The sequence below is a fragment of the Somniosus microcephalus genome, chromosome 3 (genome assembly GCF_052327205.1).
Source record: "Somniosus microcephalus isolate GS21.2 chromosome 3, FLI_Smic_1.0, whole genome shotgun sequence".
Lineage (NCBI taxonomy): Eukaryota > Metazoa > Chordata > Chondrichthyes > Squaliformes > Somniosidae > Somniosus > Somniosus microcephalus.
The window spans coordinates 319,437,945-319,460,455 of record NC_140989.1 but is presented as its reverse complement, the minus strand read 5'-3'; the positions used below and the strand labels follow the sequence as shown (position 1 = coordinate 319,460,455).

The window sequence follows — 22,511 nt, the reverse complement described above, 5'->3', positions numbered from 1 at the left end:
CTCACCCAACCACCCCTGTGCTTGCTGACCTACATTGGCTCTTGGTACCTCAATGTCTCAAACTGTTAATAACCTGCCTTTCCACCTCCTCCTCCTGCTTTAAGACCATCCCTAAAACCCACTTCTTTGACCAAGCTTTTGGTCACCCTTCCCAATATCTCCTCTTTGGCTCAGTGTCTGTTTTTTTATTATACTTTTATGAAGTACCTTGTAATGTTTTTCTACATTACAGGTAAATGCAAATTCTGGTTGTTTTATGAATATGATGACATTTCAGTCAATCAAGTGCCCATATGCCCAACAATGTTTTATTGACAAGAGGTGTTAAATGTACCTTGTGGTAGGTCGTTCCACATTCTTACCACTCTTTGGGTAAAGAAGTTTCTCCTGAATTCCCTATTGGATTTATTAGTGACTATCTTGGGCCCGATTTTGTGGATTGTGTGGGAAATGGTCGGATTCCCCGAATGTGGAGTTCTGACCCACAAAAAAATGGGTCAGCCAGCTGCACGCAATTTCCCCCCAAGTGGCCAATTAATTTCCAGCGTGTGGACAGCCTTGCTAATTGTCCATTTCCAGTCAGAAAGCCCCACAGTATGATGTCATCATTCGTGGTGCTTTCAAAGTGTCCAGCAAGCTTCTCCACCTCTGCAGGCTTCTCAACCACTCTTGCACAATGGCAGAGGAGCCTGCACCAGCTGCTGCCAGCGGCAGAGGCCGAGCTGCAGCCAAATTCAACGAGACGTCACTGCAGACCTTGGTGGATGGGGTAAGGGCCCACAGGGAGGTTCTCTACCCTTGCTCAGGGAGGAAGAGGCCTCCCAAAGAGTCCACGGCTGCCTGGATGGAGGTGGCAGCAGAGGTAAACTCTCTGGGTGTCACCCGTCGCACCTGGCTGCAGTGCAGGAAGCGCTTCCATGACCTTCACCACACAGGGAAAGCAAGTACGAAGTTTCCATCACCCTCAACCTGATCCCCATTGCCTTTCCCCAACAGCACTCAGCTTCAGCAATCTCTTCCTCCACATCCCACTTCACAGTCACATCCATGCACCCTTACCCATTCCATATCTCTCTGTGCTCACATTCACATAACTATTCCACCATCCAGTCTTGTAAATAGTTTTAATGCCATCATTTTCCTGTACATAAAAAATCTGGTGGCAGCTGCTGCAGTTATGGCGTCTGTCATTTGGCGAATGGGGATGTCACATAGAGGCCTTAGGATAACTTGCAGATGACAGTAAGCTGGTCAAAGATGTAGGAAAGTGTAGGCATGGGCCACTGTCCATGGTCAGTTAAGAAGCAGTGAGGCTGCAGTGTTTGATGTACCAGGCTACGCAAATCTGCCCAAGATGAGTGCGTTCCTTGCATTCCGCCCAGCAATGTTCTCATGCACTGGTGCCGCTGGTTGGCGGGCCTCTGCAGGATGCTCGTTTCCGTCCTCCTCCTCCTCAGCATCATCCTCATCCGAGGCGGCTCTGTGAGGAGCCTCTTGGTTCTGCGGAATCGGCAAGCCACGACGCTGTGCCATGTTGTGAAGCACACAGCATACCACGACGATTTTGGAGACCCTGGCTGATGAGTACTGTAGGGCTCCACCTGATCTATCGAGGCATCTGAAGCGCATCTTCAGCAATCCGATGGTTTGCTCGATAATGCATCTGGTGGTAATGTGGCTGGAGTTGTAGCGCTCCTCAGCTTCGGCGTCATTAGCCAAGAGCGCTGGGGATATTCCTTGTCTCCAAGTAGCCATCCTTTTAGTTCGTTTGGCGGACTGAATAGCGGAGGCACAGTAGACTGGCGCAGTATGAAGGAGTCATGGCAGCTGCCAGGGAACCTGGCACAAACCTGCAAAATCACCTTCTTGTGGTCACACACCAACTGAACGTTAAGGGAGTGGAAGCCCTTGCGGTTGACAAAAACTCTTGGATTGCGGTGGGGTGCCCTAAGGGCCACATGTGTGCAGTCAATGATGCCCTGCACCCTTGGAAAGTCTGCCAGCTGAGCTAATCCACGCGCTCGCGTCGTCACACTTGCGCGATCCCCAGTGAAATGGATGTGATTGTGCGCGAGGGCAAAGAGGGCATCGGTTACCTGCGTGATGCCCTCTGGGAGGTGCCGCTGATGTCTGCTGCTGATCTCTGGAAGGAGCCTGAGGCATAAAAGTTGAGTGCGGTGGTGACTTTGATGGCCACTGGTAAGTAGTGTGGACCTGGTGCTCTGGGCTCCAGGTCTTGCTGCAGCATTGCGCAGATGTCAGTCACAATTTCTCGCGAAAGTCGGAGCCGCCTCTGGCACTGCTGCTCAGTCATGTTGAGGTAGCTGACCCTGTATCTATAGACCCTGTTTGGGGGGTATCTCCTGCGCCGACGGCCTTCCATGCGCTGGCCCCTTCTGGCCTGTGCTGCCCCAGGTGGCTGAGCCGCAGCCTGCCGCTCCTGCTGTTGTTGCTGGTGATGCTGTTGCTGGAGTTGCTCCAGCCTCCTCTGCTGTTGGAGATCCTCTAATGCCAGGAAGGGAAGGTACAAAAGGCCTCCCATGCTTCTGGCAGATGCCTCCGTTGAGGAGGCGCTGAGTTAGGGTGGTGAGAGGGGCTTCCCAGGAGCTCACACTGGAGAAGTGTGTGAGGCTCCAACCTTCCACAGCTGTGCCTAAGCTTTCAAAAAGTTCCCCCAAGCCTTCAGCAACAAGGTCCTGCAGCCTGCAAATGCTGCCTGTTTAAATCTCTTCAGTCCTGATTGACCTGCAGCTGAAAGCAAGCAAGCCAACTCTTTTTACGCCAGGTCTCATCAGCGGGGTTACCACCAGGCGTGTTTTACGTGGGGAAAGCCACAAAATCGCAACGGCCCCTGAAAATAGGTTTAAACATGGTAATAATTGGTGATTAGTGTTCCGACGGCCAGTCCTGCCAGCGGCGGGCGGGACTGAATCGGCTCACGGAGAAACGGCGGTCCGAAAGTCGGACGGGGCGGGGAATCAGGCGGGGGGACCCCCTATTTCGGCGATTTTCGGCCCCCGCCCGCCTGAAAACCCGCCCGACGGCTGGCAGAAAATCGGGGCCCTTGTATTTATGAACCAAATCCACTTTTCACCCCTCCATAATTCTGCCAAATCCCAGGTATCCCTTTACAGTGCTGCCAAACCTCTGCATCCCCATCGTAGAACAATCTCCCAGTGGTGCTGAACCCCAAATTAGTGGCTTCAGCAGGAGAGTCAAAGGAGCAGCGGGAGAAATCAATGGGGAGAAGGCAGCAACACTGTCCCGTGGGACAATTTTAGGAATTCAGAAATGGAGATGCAGTTAACAAAGTAAGCAACACCATCACTTACATCGGAGGACTGTTAGCAAAGTTTAATCATTGCAGACGGTTGTAAAAGAAATAGGTGCAACAAGAAGTGTTACTTTACAGGGAGCATGCACATATGCAATGGCTTTTATTTTATACCAGCGGATGTCCTGTGACATTTCTCATGGTGAGTCATAGAGACACCATTGAGCCCCGCCCCCTTGACCACATACACCATCCTCCTTTGGCAAATCTTGTTGTGCCACCCGCAAAGAAGTGAAAGTTTAAAAGGTTATTATCTTGCCTCAGTCCACTGAGCAGAGAAACAGGGTTTTAGCTTGCTGCAGCAAATAAAAAGCTAATACTATATATTTGCCTAGTATAGGTTGAGCGTCCCAAATCCGGCAACCTCGGGACCGAGGCCAAGCCGGTTTTCAGGTTTTTCCAGACTTCGGAAAGTGTTTCTGATGTCCGAAGTCCGGAAACGCCCTAGCCCAGGTTGCGATATTTCCGGACTTCGAACATCAGGAACATGTGCCGAGTCCGGAAATGCCTGGGCCCGGGTTGCGCTATTTCCGGTTTTTGGTAAGCCTCCCTCAGGGTGTCCAGATTCCAGACCCCTGCCACCAATCGTCCCGGAGTCCGGATTCCGGATTCCAGGTTTGGGACGCTCAAACTGTATAAATATCATTCAGGCTATGCCGTCGTCCCTCATCCCATTAGGTGGGACAGACCCTAAATCTCAATCAAATGACAGCCAAATGTTGCCTTATATTTTAACATTATAGAATCATAGAATGGTTACTGCACAGAAGGCGGCCATTCGGCCCGTCGAGCCCGTGCTGGCTCTCTGCAAGAGCACTTCAGCTAGTCCCACTCCCCCGCCCTTTCCCTGTAGCCCTGCAAATTTTTTTCCTTCAGGTACTTATCCAACATCCTTTTGAAAGCTGTGATTGAGTCTGCCTCCACCACCCTTTCAGACATTGCATTCCAGATCATAACCACTCGCCGAGTAAAAAAGTTTTTCCTCATGTCGCCTTTGGTTCTTCTGCCAATCACTTTAAATCTGTGTCCTCTGGTTCTCGACCCTTCTGCCAATGGGAACAGTTTCTCTCTATCTACTCTGTCCAGGACCCTCATGATTTTGAACACCTCTATCAAATCTCCTCTCAGTTCTCCCTGCTCCAAGGAAAACAACACAGCTTCTCCAGTCTAGCCACGTAACTGAAGTCCCTCATCCCTGGAATCACTCCCATAAATCTTTTCTGCACCCTCTCCAAGGCCTTCACATCCTTCCTAAAGTGCGGTGCCCCGAATTGGACACAATACGCCAGCTGAGGCCGAACCAGTGTTTTACACAGGTTCATCATAATTTCTATGCTTTTGTACTCTACACCTCTGTTCATGAAGCCCAGGATCCCGTAAGCTGTTTTAACTACTTTCTCAACCTGCCCTGTCACCTTCAACGATTTGTGCAGACATACCGCTAGGTGTCTCTGTTCATGCACCCCCTTTAGAATTGTACCCTTTAGTTTATATGTCCCCTCTTCATTCTTTCTACCAAAATGTAGACAACATTAACAGATATCAAGCATGACTGGAAAAAATGACATGTACAGAAAGTGCGTAACGTACGCAAGACTTAATATACCAGCGCTATATATCAGAGAGAAAAGAAAAGATTCATTTTAACTATCACCCTCCTTCCATATCGTCCTACTTCAACTAAGAACTTGACCGCCTGCATCCATTGAAATTTCCACACAATTGCTCGACAGCAGCTGATGGGGGATAAGCTGGACCACCTTTTCTTCACTTAAGGTGAGGTGTTTCATGACAACAAAGCACACCATTTAACATGCCACTTTACCCATCAAGACTCAGCAAAACCCACCCATATTATTAGCTCAGTCCAATACCGGTGAAGATTAAAACTCTAACCCAGAATGGGATTCCAACGCTTTTCTACTCGAATTATTAATCAAACTCCACCTTTTTAAAAAGGATAATTATGGTTCTTGTAGTATCCGTGTGTAGATAAAGACACTGAAGACAGGAGTTGGTTCATAGGTATTTACTAAGCAAGTCTGGGGGGGGGTTTCTAAAGGATATACACAATACACAGGCTTATATAGCCCAAGTGGCAATTACCGGCATTACGCACACCTGGGGCTCTTAAAGGCACATACACCATAATTGCTCTTAAAGGCACATACACCACAATTCCTCTCCTTCTAGCTAACTAGTACATCATATTTTAAGTAATTATTAATTACATGTTATATGCAAAATAATATACATTGCTGTATTAATTAATTATAAGTTAGTCTCTCAGGAGGCTTCCTGACTCAGTCTGGATAACGCCTCGGGGGTGTAGTAGTTTTTGGTGGTGTAGTAGGTTCTTCTGGCAAGGCTGATTCGGCTTGAAGGCCAGTGTCGGGTTCATCGGGCTCCAGTATCACTGGATCGGAGGTAGATATGGGTATCTCTACTTCATCGTTAGATGTATAGAGTGGTGGTGTAGGTTGTCCCTTTTCGGATGACTTGATGATTTGGTCAGCATGGCGCCTTATTATGCTGTCTCCGATGTCCACAGTATACATCAGTGGTCCTAATCGTGTGCAGATAGTTCCAGGCTGCCATTTCTCGGTACGGTAGTCCCGGGCCAAAACCGGTTGGCCTATCTGGAAGGCCCTAGTTGGCCTTTCATTCATGCCCTGAAACTGCCGGTTCTCCACGTCCCTTCGGATGTTGGGCTTGACCAAATCCAGCCGGCATCTTAGGTTTCTATTGTAGAACATCATGGCGGGAGTTTGGTTAGTAATCATATGCGTTGCATTCCTATATGCAAATAAGAAGTTATCCACCTTGTGCTGAAGTTTTATGTCTTCATTACCCATGGCCTTGATGGCCTTCTTGAAGGTCTGGACAAACCTTTCAGCCAATCCATTGGTGGCGGGATGGTATGGGGCAGACGTGTAGTGCTTTACCCCATTGTTCTTTAAGAACTTTCTGAATTCTTCGGACACAAATTGCGGTCCATTATCAGAACATATCTGCTCCGGCAGCCCATTCCTGGCAAATATGGTCCTTAATACTGTGATGGTTTTTCCCGTGGTGGTGGAGGACATCTTTATTACCTCCGGCCACTTGGAGTGTGCATCAACTGCGATTAAGAACATTGAGTCCATAAATGGACCAGCAAAGTCGATGTGCACCCTTTGCCAGGGAGATGAGGGCCACTCCCATGGATGTAGAGGGGCCTGTGGCGGAGCATTTTGGACCTTCTGGCATCCTAGGCAGCTCTTGGTCATGTCTTCGATGTCTCCATCGATACCTGGCCACCATACAAACGCCCTAGCTAGGTTCTTCATTTTCACTCCACCCAGGTGCCCCTCGTGAAGCTCCTTTAGCACTTTATCCTGGAGTTTGGGTGGAATCACCACTCTGGATCCACACATCAAGGTTCCTCGGCACACTGACAGCTGTTCTCTTCTTTGCGAGAATGCTGGCAACAGTGGTTCGCCATGTGCTGGCCATCCCTTCACTGTTAAATCGTAGACCCGTGAGAGAGTAGGGTCATTTCTTGTCTCCTTTTCAATGGCAGAATTTGTCACCGGTAGACATTCCACTATGGTAGAGTGGAATATCTCTACTGGGTCTACTGTAGGTGCCTCTTCTATCGTTGGCAACGGTAGGCGTGATAAACCGTCAGCATTCCCATGCTGTTTTGACCCTTTGTATTCAATGTTGTATTGGTGTGCCCCTAGAAAAAGGGACCACCTCTGTAGTCTTTGTGCCGTCATAATGGGGACACCTTTTTTAGGGTTGAATATGGAAATGAGGGGTTGATGGTCAGTCAGCAAGGTAAATTTTTGTCCGTGTAGTTAATGGTTGAATTTCTTCACTCCCCATACCAGGCTGAGTGCTTCCCTGTCTATCTGGGCATAGTTACGCTCAGCTGAGTTCAATGAGCGTGACGCAAAAGCTATCGGCCGTTCCGAGCCATCAGGGAATCTATGGGACAATACCGCTCCTATGCCGTAAGGGGATGCATCGCACGCCAGTCTGATTGGTAGTGATGGGTTGTAATGAGCCAAAATTTTCTCGGATGTGATTAAGTCTTTACATTTATGGAAGGCAAGTTTACAGTCTTCGTTCCATTTCCAAATCACTCCTGTCTGTAGAAGGTCATTAAGAGGGTGTAGAATAGTTGATAAGTTCGGTAAAAATTTATGATAGTAATTTATTAATCCCAGGAATGACCTTAATTGTGAAACATTTTCAGGTGCTGGGGCTTTTATAACTGCTTCAATTTTTTCAGGTGACTTATGCAACCCTTCCTTATTAATTATGTGGCCACAATATGATATCTGATTTTGGAAAAATTCGCACTTGGGGCGATTTGCTCGTAGGCCCCGTTCTTTCAGCCTAGTGAGCACCTGCTCCAAATTGGCAAGGTGCTCGTTGTCGTTTTCTCCTGTTATAAGGATGTCGTCTAGGTAGCATTGAGTCCCCGGAATCCCTTGCAGGACTTGCTCCATAGCTCTTTGCCAGATAGCTGGAGCTGATGCTATTCCAAAAACCAGTCGATTGTACTGGTACAGGCCTTTGTGTGTGTTTATTGTGAGATACTTTTTAGAGGTCTCCTCAACCTCCATCGGTTAGCACTGTTGCCTCACAGCGCCAGGGACCCGGGTTTGAATCCGGCCTCGGGTGACTGTCTGTGTGGAGTTTGCACATTCTCCCCGTGTTTGCGTGGGTTTCCTCCAGGTGCTCCGGTTTCCTCCCACAGTCCAAAAGATGTGCGGGTTAGGTTGATTGGCTATGATAAATTGACCCTTAGTGTTAGGGGGATTAAATACGTGGGGTTACGGGGATAGGGTGGGATATGTGTTGGTGTAGGGGTTACGGGGATCGGGTGGGATATGTGTCGGTGCAGGCTCGATGGGCCGAAATGGCCTCTATCTGCACTGTGGGGTTTCTGTGATTCTGTAATATGCCTGTGCCAAGTCAATTTTTGTGAAACGTTTCCCTCCGGATAGTGAGGCGAAAATATCTTCTATCCTCGGAAGAGGATACTGTACCGTGTGAAGGACCGGGTTTACAGTCACCTTAAAGTCCCCACAGATGCGAATTTTTTTCTGTTCCTCAGAGTTATTTTTCAATGTTTTTTTCATGACTGGAACGATGGGTGTTGCCCATTCGCTCCAATCTATTTTGGATAATACGCCTGCCTTTTCCAAATTCTTCAGCTCTGCCTCGACTGCCGGACGTATTGCGTATGGCACCGGTCTTGCCTTAAAAAATTTTGGAATTGCTGTATCTTCCACTTTTATTGAGGCGGTGATGCCTTTCAAGGTTCCTAGTTTCTCTTGAAACACTTCTTTGGCGTTGGCCAAGATGTCTTTTAATCGTTCAGGTATGATGTCATCATTGTTTTTTTCCTTACTGGTCACCGTCAGTGCCTGAATGGAGTGCCAGTCTAAACGTATCTTCCTTATCCATTCACGTCCCAACAACGGTGGACCACCATCTTGTAGAATGTATAAATACAACTTTTGTATTTCTTTGCCGTTGTATACCACAGGCACCCTTATTTTTCCTTTGGGGTAGACTTTCTGCCCCGTATATGTTTTTAAGATAATGGATGTGTCTTTTAGAGGTATATGCGAAAATAGCCTCTCGTAATCTCGTCGATTTATTACGGTTAGAGCTGATCCTGTATCTAGCTCCATTTTAACTGGTGACCCTGCTATTGTGAGGGTAACCCAAATGGTTTGGTAATCCTCTTTGGCAAGTACATTATGTAATTTGAGACAGCTTAGTCTCTTGTTTCCGGAGTCGCTATCTCTATTCTGGTCTTCGGAGCTATTGTCCGTCATCATTTGTACCTTCCTGTACTTTTCTTTATTGATTTTTTGTTTTCTGTCAGTGGATTTATTTTGTCCAGATTGGCATACCCGTGCAATGTGTCCAATCTTACCACATTGCCTGCATGCTTTGCCCTTGAACCAGCAGTCCCTCTGGTTATGGGTGGATCTGCCGCAGCGATAACATCTTCCGAACTCCTGTGTCATTTTATGGGTGCCGAAGTCCTGTGTCTCTTGTTGTATCTCTGCAGCTCCTTTTGCTGCTGCTTCGTATGATACAGCCATACTGAAAGCTTTGTCCAATGTTAAATCTTTTTCAGAAAGCAGTCTTTTTTGTGTTCCTTCACTTAAGAGACCGCAAACAAATTTGTCTCGAAGATAATCCGATAGTCCTGCTCCGAATTGGCAGTACTTTGATAGCTTTCTTAATTCGGTTAGGTAATCAGCGTTACTTTCATTCTTGTGTTGATTTCTCTTGAAGAACTTGAATCGTTCCGCTATCAGCAGCGGTGTTGGGTTTAAATGCTCCTGCAGGGTATCAACAATTTCTTTAAAAGTCTTGTCCTTTGGTTTGGCTGGAGTGATTAAATTTCGTAACAGCCCGTATGTCTTCGCGCCCATTAAGTTCAGAAGTACTGAAGCTTTTTTTTCATCTGTTATTCCATTTGCAGTGCAATAAACCTCTACTCTTTCCACGTATGTGGTCCAATCTTCTATTTCGCCATCAAAAGCCTCAATATTACCAGATTTAGGCATTTCAGAAAAGATATGGCGCTTCCCGCGCTTTTTTTTTCTCTGTAGCAACGATATGGCGCTTCCCGCGCTTTCCCGCCGCTGCTACTGATAACAACGCTGTTTTACTGTGGCTTCCGTTTATTCACTGTTGGAGACTCGTTCCCGACGGAGGTCTAAACGCTGACCTGCTTGCCGCGCCGGCCGTCTCTCGAGTGCACCCTCCCAGTCCGTTATTGCTTGCCTCCGATTTCGCTGCCTGTCTCAGCTGTAGAGCCCGCCACTGGAGCTCCAGCCTGACGCCCAGGAAGGATTAGCGCAGTACCTGTCACCAGCTTGGCCAGCTGGTGAAACCACAGTTTCTCTTACTTCCTTGAGTCTTCTGGACGCTGGAGGAATCGATGTCCTTGAGGTGCTGCCGAATTGCAGGTAAGTCCGTTTCCACTTCGTCGCCACTGTAGTGTCCGTGTGTAGATAAAGACACTGAAGACAGGAGTTGGTTCATAGGTATTTACTAAGCAAGTCTGGGGGGGGGGGGTGTTTCTAAAGGATATACACAATACACAGGCTTATATAGCCCAAGTGGCAATTACCGGCATTACGCACACCTGGGGCTCTTAAAGGCACATACACCATAATTGCTCTTAAAGGCACATACACCACAGTTCTCATATAAGTAACTGAATAATGTAACATGTATTTTATTGAAAGCAAAGTCTCTGTGACTCTACAATAGAAAACAGGCTGTTATAAAGTTTCCTACCATCTCTTTGCTGCTCCAGATCCCTGTTTCGAGCTTGAATGTCTGCTAGCTGTCGACCATGTAGCTCCGCTATTTCTCGCACTCGTTCCTGGTGTTCCCAATCCCTCTGGATTCTGGGGTTCATCTCATGCTGTTCAATATTGATGATATATATAACTTAGTGTTACAAAGATAAACATAGTTTTAAGAAGCCACCTTCAGAGGTGAATCCAACTGGCTGTCCAAGTCAATTATGCCTTTTTTCTTAGATTCATACTGTATTAATTTATTATACACGGTTTTCATGGCAACTTTCGCCAATATAGGCCCTTACACACCAATATAAAGTTGCAAGTATAACAAAGTATTAATTCTCCAATGCTACATAAACCACTCACTGCTCCAGGATCATCATGTATATCGGAGGTTCCCAAACTGGGAAGGGGGGGGGGTGACCCCCAAGGATATCAGGGGGTCCCCGAAGAGGACAGGCTGGCCGAGAAGGAGAGCCATCAATGCAACCTCGCATTGCCAGAGGAGGTGCTTTAAAAGCACTAATTTATTTAAATTTTAACAAAATTGAGCAAATTTAATTTTAAATTCCAAGGAGAAATATACACTGATACAGCATTTGTTAGGGCGATCTTAGCACAGCATGGGATCTTTGAATTCCCGCTGATTTCTAGAAGTGGACATTGAACCAATCACAGCTGCTTCTAACGCACAGTAATCGGTTACCAAGCACCAGAAGCAGCTGTGATTGGTCCAACTTCCACTTTTAGAAACCAGTAGAAATTCAAATATTTGCTATTACCCGTTTCACACCAAGGCCAAGACTATTTTCACCCTCACTGTTTCTCAAGAGGGGGGCATGCATGGGGCCTGAATCTCCAAAGGAGGGCTCAGTGAAAAAAGTTTGGGGGAGATCCACTGTAGATCAAAGGTAACCCCAAGATTCTTTCTTCAGTACCAACTGGCTCTTTAAACACCTATCCCGATCCCCTCCACCCTCCCCTCAAACAGCTGTGAGGGAGTCTCATGGACTTTTTTGTCTCCAAGATGGAGACCATTTATACTGATTCTCTCTTCCCCTTGATTACCAAGCCAACTCCCCCACTCCCCTCCTGGCTGGCCCTGCCCTAGCCCTGATCCTGCATCTTTCTTTAGTTTCTCTATCTCCCTTCATGTCTTCTCCGAACTCATCTTCGAGACCTACCGCCTTCTCCTGTGACCCCATTCTCACTAAACTGCTGAGTGCCCAACTTCCCTTCCTGGCCTCCATGCTAGCTGATATTTTCCAGCTCTGCTTCACCTCTTCTAGAGTAGTGCCATCCTTTCAAAACTTCTGTCATCATCCCCCTCCTCAAAATACCTTCCCTCCCTCCTTGCTAACTACTGCCCCATTGCCAACCTCCCTTTCCTCTCCAAAGTCCTTGAATGTATTCCCAAGTCTGAGTCCATCTTTCCCTCAAATGCCTGTTCGAATCTCTCCTACTGTGACTTCAGTGGGGGAAGTGTCCTGATTTCAGCCTGGGAGTGAAAATAAGGAGGTTCGTGACAGGATTTCAGTTCATGGTGGGGGTGGAAGTTAGGATTTGTTGTCTGCTTAGTGGGAAGGGGATCACCATCTCTGTTCACTTTAGGGTAGGTGTTTTTGCAAATCAGGAGAATTGATAGTCTTCTACATGCTCACTTTTCCCCAATTCTACTGCTTTTGTCAAAATTCTTTCACAAATCCTCCATTGTTTGGGTGTTGGGTTATCTCCACTATTTTCACTGACTGACTTAAAAAAGTAGGATACCAATTGACTATGTCTGTTTCACTCGTATGAGAATTTTAATTATTATTTAACCGCACAGTACTTTGCTCTTTTCACTTGGCTGGTTGCTGGGAGGTCGCAACCGGGAATTTTTAATTAAATGATAACATAGGGATTACTGAGTGTGCTGTTTGGGGCCGTCACATCATGTTAGTTGTTGCCCCATTGTAATGAATTAGTCACGTAACATTACCTTTATATGTGCAGTACCTTTGGAATCCTTACTCACTGTTTTTAATATTTACTATACACATTTAGAAAATGTCTCTCATTCAACATCACAAAGTTGTGGGGGTGTTTTTTTTAAACAATCTGGACAATTGAAGAAAATACCACATCACTTTGTTACCTAATGTACAAGTCTAGCTATTTGTTGGGGTGAATAGGGAAAGACTATTTCCTCTGGTTGCGAGTTGGCGATGAGGGGTTATCAATTTAAAATGGTCATGGAGAATAAGCAAAGCAGTAAGGAGCAACTTCTTTATGCAGAGATCTGTTAGAGCATGGAATGCTTTGGCACAGGGAGTAAATGGTGCTAAGACCATTGCATCTATAAGGGAAAAGTAGATAAATATTTGAAGCAGGGAAGATACAGGGATATGGGGAGAGAGAGAAGAGCAGTGGGATTAGTTTTGGATTGCTCTACTGGCAATGGGCCGAATGGCCTCCTTCTGTGCTGGAAACTTCTATGTTATGTGCAAGTTAAAGAAAAATGTAGACTCTTTGGATGCAGTGTTTAATTGCAGGCAAAAATAATTGCTAGTTAAAATCTCAAATAGGGAACTATTCGTAGTAAATAGTTAACCAGTTAAATCATAAGCTTTCACATACCTCTCCTTGCCAGGATCTGTATGTGGGCAAGTTTTCTTCAATCGACATCCTCAGTTTGTGAAACTAAATGGATATAAAAATTATCAAGGAATCAGAATGCAATGCACAGATCTATTCTTAAAAACTTCCTGCTTAGCAAAAAGGTTTATTTTTTTTTTTTTTTTAAAAGGATGAAAAGATATATACTAGGAGCAAAAAACTGCAAATGTCAGAAATCGGAAACAAAAACAGAAAATGCTGGAAACACACAGAAGGTCAGTTAGCATCTGTGGAGAGAATTTACAAGATAACATTTCTGGTGTAGACTTTTAATCAGTTATCTTCACAGATACTGACTGACCTCACGAGTGTTACCAGCATTTTGTTCAAAACAACTACAGGAAACTTTCGATTTACCGGCACCTAAATAACCGGAAATCTCGGTTAACCGGCAAAATTCAGGAGTAGGTTCAGGTAAGTTTTATTACTTGCCTTCCTCGATCTGTTGCTGTGCAAGGGTGTGGCTGCAGCTGTTGCTAAACTACAGAGACGCTTGGAACTTGTGGCCATTGTTCTGAACCTGTTGCTAAGCAACAGGGTTTGTTGCTTTATACGGAGCTCTCAGCTCCGTATCTTTTACTATAGCTTTCGGTTATCCGGAATTTTTGATGAACCGGCACCACGTCGGTCCTGTCGGTGCCGGATAAAAAAAAGTTTCCTGTACTTTCTTTTCTTCTCACCACTTGTTTCCTCCACCTCTCCTGAAGCTGTTTCTTCCTTTCCAGAGTTCCAAAGGCACCAGATACTCTCCAGTTTGTCACCCATGTAGCCATTATTCCTATAAAAGCTTGAGAGTGAATGGCAGCACATTCAATCCTGAGGGGCATAATAGCAAAGCACAATTCTGTCCTAACCTACCATATGCATAGTTGTAGTTAGAATCATAGAATCATGGCATGATTACAGCACAGGAGGCCATTTGGCCTGCCAAGTCCGTGCCGGCTCTCTGCAAGTGCACTTCAGCTAGTCCCACTGCCCTGCCCTTTCCCTATAGCCCTGCAATTTTTTTTCCTTCAGGTACTTATCCAACTCCCTTTCAAAAGCCACGATTGAATCTGTCTCCACCACCCTTTCAGGCAGTGCATTCCACATTCTAACCACTCGCTGTGTAAAAATGTTTTTCCTCATGTCACCTTTGGTTCTTCTGCCAATCACCTTAAACCTGTGTCCTCTGGTTCTCAACCCTTAGAATCATTGAATAGTTACATCACAGAAGGAGGCCATTCGGCCCGTCAAGCCAGTGCCGGCAATGGGAACAGTTTCTCTCTATCTACTCTGTCTAGACCCCTCATGATTTTGAACACCTCTATCAAATCGACTCTCAACCTTCTCTGCTCTAAGGAGAACAACCCCAGCTTCTCCAGTCTATCCACATAACTGAAGTCCCTCATCCCTGGAAACACTCTTGTAAATCTGTTCTGCACCCTCTCTAAGGCCTTCACATCCTTCCTGAAGTGCGGTGCCCAGAATTGGACACAATACTCCAGTTGAGGTCAGACCAGTGTTTTATAAAGATTCATCATAACTTCCTTGCTTGTTTTCGTACTCTATGCCTCTATTTATGAAGCTCATTATCCCGTATGCTTTTTTAACCGCTTTCTCAACCTGCCCGGTCACCTTCAACGATTTGTGCACATATACCCTGAGGTCTCCCTGTTCATGCACCCCCTTTAGGATTGTACCCTTTAGTTTATATTGACTCTCCTCGTTCTTCCTACCAAAATGTATCACTTTGCACTTTTTTGCGTTAAATTTCATCTGCCATGTGTCCGCCCATTCCACCAGCCTGTCTATGTCTTCTTGAAGTCTATCACTATCCTCCTCACTGTTCACTATACTTCCAAGTTTTGTGTCATCTGCAAATTTTGAAATTTGTGCCCTGTACACCAAAGTCCAAGTCACTAATATATTAAGAAAAGCGGTGGTCCCAGTACCGACCCCTGGGGAACACCTCTGTGTACCTTCCTCCAGTCTGATAAACAACCGTTCACCACTACTCTCTGTTTCCCATCACTTAGCCAATTTTGTATCCATGCTGCCACTGTCCCTTTTATTCCATGGGATTCAACTTTTCTGCCACGCCTATTATGTGGCACTTTATCAAAGGCCTTTTGGAAGTCCATATACACCACATCAACCACATTGCCCTCATCAACACTGTTAACTCATCAAAAAACTCAATCAAGCTAGTTAAACACGATTTGCCTTTAACAAATCCGTGCTGGCTTTCCTTAATTAATTAATCCACACTTGTCCAAGTGACAGTTAATTTTGGCCCGGATTATCGTTTGTAAAAGCTTCCCCGCTACCGAAGTTCCAGTAAGGGTTACTGGATAACAATCAGGAGCAGGAAATCTAGCCAATTTTCTCCTTCCCAACATATCTACCACCCCCTGACAGAGATCAGCTAATTCAGCTCAAAACAGGAATTGAACATGGGACTTTCCTTGTTTGTTAGGTTCAGCTATGCAATGAATAAACTCACAGCTATCAGGGGAGCTAGAATGGTAATAACGGTATATTTTAGTTATGGACAAAGTTTAAGCTTCTCTATCTTTTGGCTGGTATTCCTGACTGATCCAGTTAAAAAAGAACTGTATTGTTGGAGTTATACTGATCCAGTATTTTAAAAGAAACTACCATACAAAAGCTGATTTTCTGCTCAGGTTTCGATAGCAATACTTTCGAGACAATGACTCTCCCTTGAACTTCTCCCCATGTCAGACAAGTGTTTATATCACAACATTTCCTCAATAATTCCAATGTGCCATTTGCCATGCCATCAAACCATAGCCCATTCACTCTCATATAAAATTCCAATGGATTAAACCACATCACATTTTATGGAATTTCAAAATACCAAGCTACATACCTTCACTCTCAGTGCACAGAATTCCAATTTAACACCTCAGGTTCCATTCAGTCCACTTGTGAAAAATTCATAGCACAAGACTTAAATATTTGCTCAGTGCATGAACTATAGCCAACCCACTGCCAGATCTCACCTAGAGACAGTAGCACACTGTAGAAGTGGAATCACTTCGGTATTCATATATTTTTAAGAGTGGATTACAAGGATTTGCATATTGGCTATCTTTATTTACTTTCTACAAACTGTGAACTAAGCATAAAATTTATCAACTTATGTGTTTATCAGTCTTCAGGTATTTTGCAATGTAATCTATGAAGTTCCTTAAAAGTGAAATCAAAAAACTGATTTGCATTGCAGTTTTCACAGAAAAACAGACACAATTGTAGAATGCAATCTTCAGAACACCAGCCAAAATCCTTAAACACCATGGACTAAAAATGGAATTTGAATTAGTCACCAAAAGCCAGTGACCCCGATGAACAATTATGGATGCATTAAGTGAATCATAAAAGAATGAACCAATCTCCAGGTTCAGGTAATTCTTTGCTTCCCCCACTCCCTTGGACCCACCATTGACGGCCGTGCCTTCAGTCGGCTAAGCCCTAAGCCCTAAGCTTTGGAATTCCCCCCCCAAACCTCGCCACCTTCTCCTAATCTGTTTGGCTTGGCGTTGATTTTTGTCCATATATATATATAATATACACATATACACAAGTTATTATTATTGTAATACCATAAACCACAACAGTGAAGCTTTTTCCAGGTTACCTTCATCACCTAAACCCAAGAATGCACGACCATTTCCAATTTACTTAGAAGATTTCACCATCACTATTTCCGATGATGAAATCATGCATGTGAATTGAAAGCAGTTGTACAACTCTAATGACCTCAAAGAAACTGTTTGGGAGCAATTGCTCAAGCAGATGTCAAGGAGAGTAACACGTACACTTGAAATGGCAAGATTGCTGAAGCACTGCTGCTCAATCACTACATTTCTACTCATTTTTAAATACTGCTGTTGGATGTCTCGTGTCATTCACAGTGGGTTACAGGATGCATGGCAAGTTCAGTAATATGCTATGCATAGTATGGGAGAGAACATTAGTTAGAAATAGACCTGGGATTTGAAAGCAATTCTAAGAGAGATGTGCTCAGATACAGTGAGGTTTTAGTAATAAAAATATAATTTAAAAGAGCATATTGAAACTTCATCAGGCCACAAGAGGAAATAATCTCTCTCAGTGCAGCAAAAATAAAGGGGCCGTAGCAACATAAATAAACGGAAGAGAAAGGTCACTCATTAGGTGGAATGGTGGGTTAGAATGCCTCAGACAGTTGGAATGCAGGCTCATCCACATAACCTACCAAAATATTGACTTATTGATCAGCTGTGCTGCTCTGGAGGGCTGCTAACTGGAAGATAAGGGGGGTGGGGTGGAAATCCTGTTTGCTATTTGCAGTTCAAAAGGCCAGGCTTCAGAATTATCTGTGCAGTGACCAAAGTGATGAAAGTGATATAGTAGCACACCTATCAGATTGTGTAACCACTAATCTCTGTAGTGCAGACTGCTTCAGTCCCTGCAATGACTTATTCCCATATCATCACTCATCCATTAATATACTGTTTCCCATTCATTTGCGGGGTTTTACCTTACCTCATCCGTCAATCTTCTAAAGGTATGATTGTCAGACAAATTGATTTCAGGTTGCTGTCCCCTCAGGAGGTTCCATTCCCTTTCATTAAGTGAATTGATATAAAGGTGCTTCCCTTCCTCTTGTTGCTGTTGAAATCTTTCCCTCTGACTTTTCTTGTCCTGCATATAAAGCATCCATATTGGGAAAAAAAGTTACATGTTCTCTCTTGGTCTGTCTGAATGCCCACCAAAATGAATAAATTATCCACTGTAAAATCTGCATCAGTGTCTTATTGTACTTCAATATTTAGCATACATCAATACAAGTGACCTGTAAAGAATCAAGATTTTTTTTTAACACAATGCTTTGCAAGCCATACAAATGTACTTTAATGTGGTGGGGGGGGGGGGGGGGGGTGCAGGGTAGGTGTATGGATTCTCAGCCAGCTAGCAAGAGATTAGTCTCTCAATTAGTGTTGAATTATAAAACATCTTATATGTATCTGTACTCATTAGAAACTATTTGAAATGACCCCAAATTCCTTTCACCAAGGACTAGGAAGAAAGCTAAAAACTGAGGTTAGCATTTTCAGGAATAATACCTGCGACACACACTAGGCCAGACAAGCGGAGCATATTAGGCAACTCAGTTCATAGTCCCAGTAAGTAAACAGATTGCATTTCCATTACCTATACAAATTCTAGAGCCATTAGAAATAAACTGACAGAACTACAGCAGTTCACTACATCTCCAAACCCTGAGCTGATAGCCCAGGAAGTAGATTAGAGCTGGATTTGGAAAGATTAGGGAAGCGGGCCCAATTTTGGCAAATGTCCTTCAATGCAGATTAGTCTGCAGTTATGCACATAGGTGCACACATTTCATGTTCTACTTTATACATGAAAAGCTGCAAGTTAAATGTGACAAAAAGGAAGGGAGTGATCAATGACTGCTTTTTAAAGGTTCTAGCATAGTGTCAAGCAGCTGCACCCTGGGCTATTGACAGGCTGTTCAATATAAAACAAGGGCCATGATAACAGGATTATAGAAGACTTCGGCAAGACCTCGCCAGCAGTATTGTGCACCTTTTTCATTCCCACTTCAAGGAGGATAGTTTGGCTTTAGAGAAAGACAGAATGATCTAGTTACAAATCATGTTTTTCTTCAGTCTCTCCCACAAAGTGGGGGCAGGGGTTGGAGGAAGCAGAGTGGGAGGGTAGAAACATTGGAATGAGTCCAGAAAGAAATGGTGCGAGCACATAAAGGCATGATGACCTTTTCTCATTCGGAGTCCATAGCATATATTATTACATAAAGATGAGATTAACTAAGGTGGGAGGAGGCTTGTGAGATCATAAACACCAGCATAGACCTGTTGAGCCAAATTGCCTTCTTCTGTGCTGTAAAATTTCATGTAGTAACATCTATTCCAAGTACTTTTAAAAACCTAGATCATGTTCCCACTCTGCAACACTGCAGTTCTGTAAATGTCTCTTCATAATGTAAAGCCCCAAGTCCATGAATCAATAAACACATCCAAATTCTTTTCCATATTTGCTAATTGACATCCCTTCATTGTGAACCCACGTTTCACATGCCAATCTGTATTACCACTGTTTAGTTTTGTCGTGAGGCCTCGTCACATTGACAAGAGGAGACTTTGTTTTTATAATGTAAATTCACATTAGACAGAGGTTTCATCAAAAAACTATTATCGGGCTCGAACACTAAAATATGCATCATACAAAGAATAATAGATGGCTGAAATTCTTACAAAGGAGTCGCACACTTCAGAGAGGCTCAGATGATGTCAAGAGAACAGATTCACTTAAGCTTTTTTCTTGAGTTCTTTGAAATCATCCGAGACAGTCAAAAGTGTGTGACACCTTGTGACACAATTTCAGTCATCTATTATTATTTGTGTGATATAGGTTAGTGATACAACCCAGTATGCATTTTCAAACTCAAGGGCCCTGAAAATCTGAAGGGGAGGGAATGCATTGCAACGTAACTAGCAGAATGTACCTGTCTAAGGCCTCGACCGCTGACTGCGCCAAAAATTTGCAGAGTCCTTTCATTGGGTGACAATGGCGGCCACCTGTGCCACTAGGGGTGCATTTGGAGTACCTGCCTGCGTTCCCAAGTGGGCACATAGTATGGTGGCGGGGCAGCGGGGTGTCGCATTAGGCCCCCAAAAAAGCAAAATATAGTTGTCCCCATTTCAAAAATAAAAATAATTGTTGCCAAATCTTTAAGGGTTCAGGTCATGATCCCAAACTGGTCCTCCAGCTGCTGGGTCTGCTGCTACAGCTAGTCTCACTGAACATACCTGCATCGACCACATGTAAGGTTGCAGGAACTTCTGAATTAGGAAAGCCCTGCCCCTGGCCCAGCCCCTTACAATGATGGCCTTGTAAGGGACAGGCGGAGGCTGCACCACCATAAGACCATTTTGAAAAGTTTACTGTAACATCAGGACCTTGTATATCCGGGTCCTGTCCTAGATTTTAGCCGAAGTTGTGGTGGGACGGTGCCAGAACTTTATTTTGAGTTTTAACGTGTAATAATGATTTTTGCAGCACCAGAGATCAGCACCTAAAGACTAGGAAAATACCTATCTCCACACAACACATTGGTACTGGTAACCAACTGAAGAATGAATCCGGCCACTGAATGCGTCTTTTCTGGATGGGCAAGCCCCAATATGACTGGTTTCCATTAGACTGCTTTTTACAATAGCAAAACACAGGATATTTTCTGTCAGGTAGGAGACATTCTTGTTTATTTATTTTTAACAACATAGAAAAACTACTTTAGATAGGAAGTACTGGAAGCATTATTGTCCTTTACTTTCTTCTAAACATTAATAAAACTGAAGAATTGGGACTGCAAGCCAACTCTCGTAAATCTTCTAATAGTGACTTCAAGAGAGGCAAAGACCTGAGAACAGGTCACTTGCCGGCTTTCTCAATTCAGCAGTGGTATGTTGCATAGGGACAACCTAAGGGCCGGGCAGTTGCTGGCAAAATGAGAGGTCATATACAAAAACAAACATAAAAAGCGCTGTTATCTAAAAGGCCGGATGGGAAGGTGGTTTAGACACCCAGTTTAGAAGAACCTAACATTATCACAGCAATTAGGTTAGCTGAGTAAAATAAAAGTGGATGAAATTAAAAATGACCAGTTTTCACCAGGATTCTTAATGTGCATTTCTAATTTATTTTTCATACAATAGGTTTTAATGGACTTTTTTTCAAAATGTCCAATGGATCAGCTTTATTGTGAAAATCCCAATGGTTTTGCACACTGGTTGCCATCTTCTGCCCACTCTCTGCGACCACACGGTCAACAAAAATTTCAGGCTTAAAGCTAGGAATTGCAGATGATACAGATCTTTCATTGTGTTTACAAAGTTAAAAAACAGAAATAAGCGATAGGTTTTCATTATGACTTTGAAAACAGTTTACAAATGCATATATATCATTTACAAAACAATCAGTCATGTTATCATTTGAACAGATCTCAAAACAAAACAAATATTAATCACTTAGCAACATGTGTTCATTCCACAATTCAAGAGAACATCAGCTTTCAACTGTCACATTAGGGTTTTTCCATGGCTAGAATTGTCAAATTATAGTTGAATTCTATTCTCTTTAAACCCCCAGGGTATCAGGATAAAGTTATTCTGAAACCTCATTCTGTTACAGAATAGTTTCTAGCAGAAGCAGTTTTGTACTATGCTGAGGATTACTGTGCAGAACACTGCTGGGTAGATTCCTTAGCTTTGGGGCAACAGGGCAAGGTTTATGCTTGTGCAATCTTGAGCATATGCAACTGACTTGGATTTTTGGCTGCAGCCCTTACCCATTACCTGAGGAAGCTCTGTACAGGATAACAAGCAAGGAATTGCAATGATGGCTTGTATGAATGGGCAGAGTGACCACCCACAGTTTGAGAGAGAGAGAGAGAGAAAGAGCCAGAATTGTCATCTGCAGCAGTATTGCATAAAGGAGGAGATTTGTAACTATGTGGTATAGCCGTTTAAAACACTATTTCACTTTTCGGACCCAGTTACAAACTCAGCCAGACTGACAGGATGCAAATCTCCCCTGTTCGGTAATAGTGTTCCCGATGCTGACTGAGGATTTACTGAGTTCAGCAAAATTCTTCAACTGATCCTGCTAAAAAATATTTCAATTTCAGGTCACATGTTGATTTTTTGTCATACATTGTGGCAAAACTCAATGACAAAACACACATCATTATGTGATGGAAAACGGGGCACACAATCCACAAACTGGATTATAATTGTACAGCAGTCAGCTTCAAAGGGTGCCCGTACAAAAGCAACACGTTGTACCGATTCAATTATTAGCTATTGCCACTCAATTATCTACAGAAGATAAACTGTCTTTCATGTTAGACTTTAACAGATGCTGACACAGCACGGATCCCAAAGGTGCAGCGTAAAAAAGATTAGCGAAAGTAAATGTGGGTCCCTTACAGGCTGAGACAGGAGAAATTATAATGGGGAATAAGGAAATGGCAGAGAAATTAAACAAATACTTTGGGCTGGATTTTACCAGCCCTGAGGAGGCGGGTTTGGAGGTGGCACTGCTGGGAAAATCCCCAAAAATGGGAGCGGGTCCCAAACCCACTCCAACCAATCTTC

At 44.2% G+C, this 22,511-nt stretch overlaps 1 protein-coding gene across 1 annotated transcript in view; it reads right to left on the bottom strand.

Annotated features, from left to right (window-relative positions):
- ccdc17 (coiled-coil domain containing 17) overlaps window positions 1-22,511 on the bottom strand; it is a 95,939-nt gene that overhangs the window by 45,215 nt on the left and 28,213 nt on the right. Inside the window, exons 3-5 of the mRNA XM_085983028.1 lie at window positions 17,857-18,015; window positions 13,288-13,350; window positions 10,658-10,787 (exon numbers count right to left, since the gene is read on the bottom strand). Of these exons, the coding sequence (XP_085839154.1) occupies window positions 10,658-10,787; window positions 13,288-13,350; window positions 17,857-18,015 (352 nt within the window). The remainder of the gene's footprint in view (window positions 1-10,657; window positions 10,788-13,287; window positions 13,351-17,856; window positions 18,016-22,511) is intronic.